The 1,098-nt window shown below is 37.2% G+C and overlaps 1 protein-coding gene across 1 annotated transcript in view; it reads right to left on the reverse strand.

The window, feature by feature from the left end:
* Nucleotides 1-429: 429 nt before the first annotated feature.
* The window catches only part of LOC106513017 (wiskott-Aldrich syndrome protein homolog 1), a 2,852-nt gene continuing 2,183 nt past the window's right edge, over nucleotides 430-1,098 (reverse strand). Inside the window, exon 3 of the mRNA XM_014001633.1 lies at nucleotides 430-650. Coding sequence (XP_013857087.1) covers nucleotides 430-650 — 221 coding nt within the window. The remainder of the gene's footprint in view (nucleotides 651-1,098) is intronic.

The following is a 1,098-nucleotide window of genomic DNA, read 5'->3' on the forward strand; positions in this document are numbered from 1 at the left end:
AGAGAGAGAGAGAGAGAGAGAGAGAGAGAGAGAGTGAAGGAGGGATGAAAGGGAGAGAGATTAAATGAAAAATAAATATCTCACTTTGGATCTCCTCCAATATGTTTCACTTTCGAAACCCATTATCATGTCAAAAAATAAAAAAAGAAGTTTTAATGGTGTAGGCATAAAAAAATGAAATAAATAAAAAAGTGACAGCAGAGCCTGGTGTCAGATCTTCCCATCACTAAAAATTTAATCAAAAGTTTCCCTTGAGAAAGTTTTACTAACCCAAAATCCACTGAAAATATATTAAACATTCACATCATTCTAATCTTTAAAGATGTAAAACCCTGAGTAAAGTGATACATGCAGAATAGACTTCCCTACACACATTCATGAAAAACTAATTTGTATATTACATGTTGTTGCTGACATAAATTCGAGCTGTCAGTAGTGAATCTGTTTCAGACGCAGTAAGAGGTTTCTGACCCGTACGGCCCGGCAGTGAGGAGAGTACTGCAGCGGCAGCTCAAAGAAGGAGAAAGTGAAGCTTCGGGAGAAGCTCTGGCTGCTGATGGGATGTAAGGGTGGCAAACGAGGAGGGCGAGGAAGCGTGTGTGGTGGCAACACCCTCCTCTTCATCCGCAGATCCCTGCTGACCCCACCTACTGAGAGAAATGACAGAAAGACCATCATGCATTGCTTCAATCAGCTCATATTCTGTTAACTTTCAGAATTTTAAAGCTATTTTTCAACTTCTTTCTGCTAATATCAGCTTTAGTGTGTTTATTTCGCTTATGCTCCCTTCATTTCCACTGTTTTTGGATTTTTCTGCCTTTTCAGCTACTCTTTAGCTGTTGTTGGATAAATTGCACTTTATTCAACTAAATTCCCATTTGCGGGCCTTTTCAGCTAATTACAGCTGTAACTAAGCTATTTTCAGCCAAATATGACTTTTTTTTGCTAAAATAACATTTATGTGATTTTTCAGCTTCTTTTGCTTAATTCAGTGATCACCCCAATTAATTTCAAGGTCACAAAACAAAAGGTGAAGGTCACAGATTAGTCATTTTTCTGATTGTATACTTTCATCTAATTTTAAGCCTTATATATATA

This window comes from Austrofundulus limnaeus, unplaced genomic scaffold (genome assembly GCF_001266775.1).
Source record: "Austrofundulus limnaeus strain Quisiro unplaced genomic scaffold, Austrofundulus_limnaeus-1.0 Scaffold10, whole genome shotgun sequence".
Classification (NCBI taxonomy): Eukaryota; Metazoa; Chordata; class Actinopteri; order Cyprinodontiformes; family Rivulidae; genus Austrofundulus; species Austrofundulus limnaeus.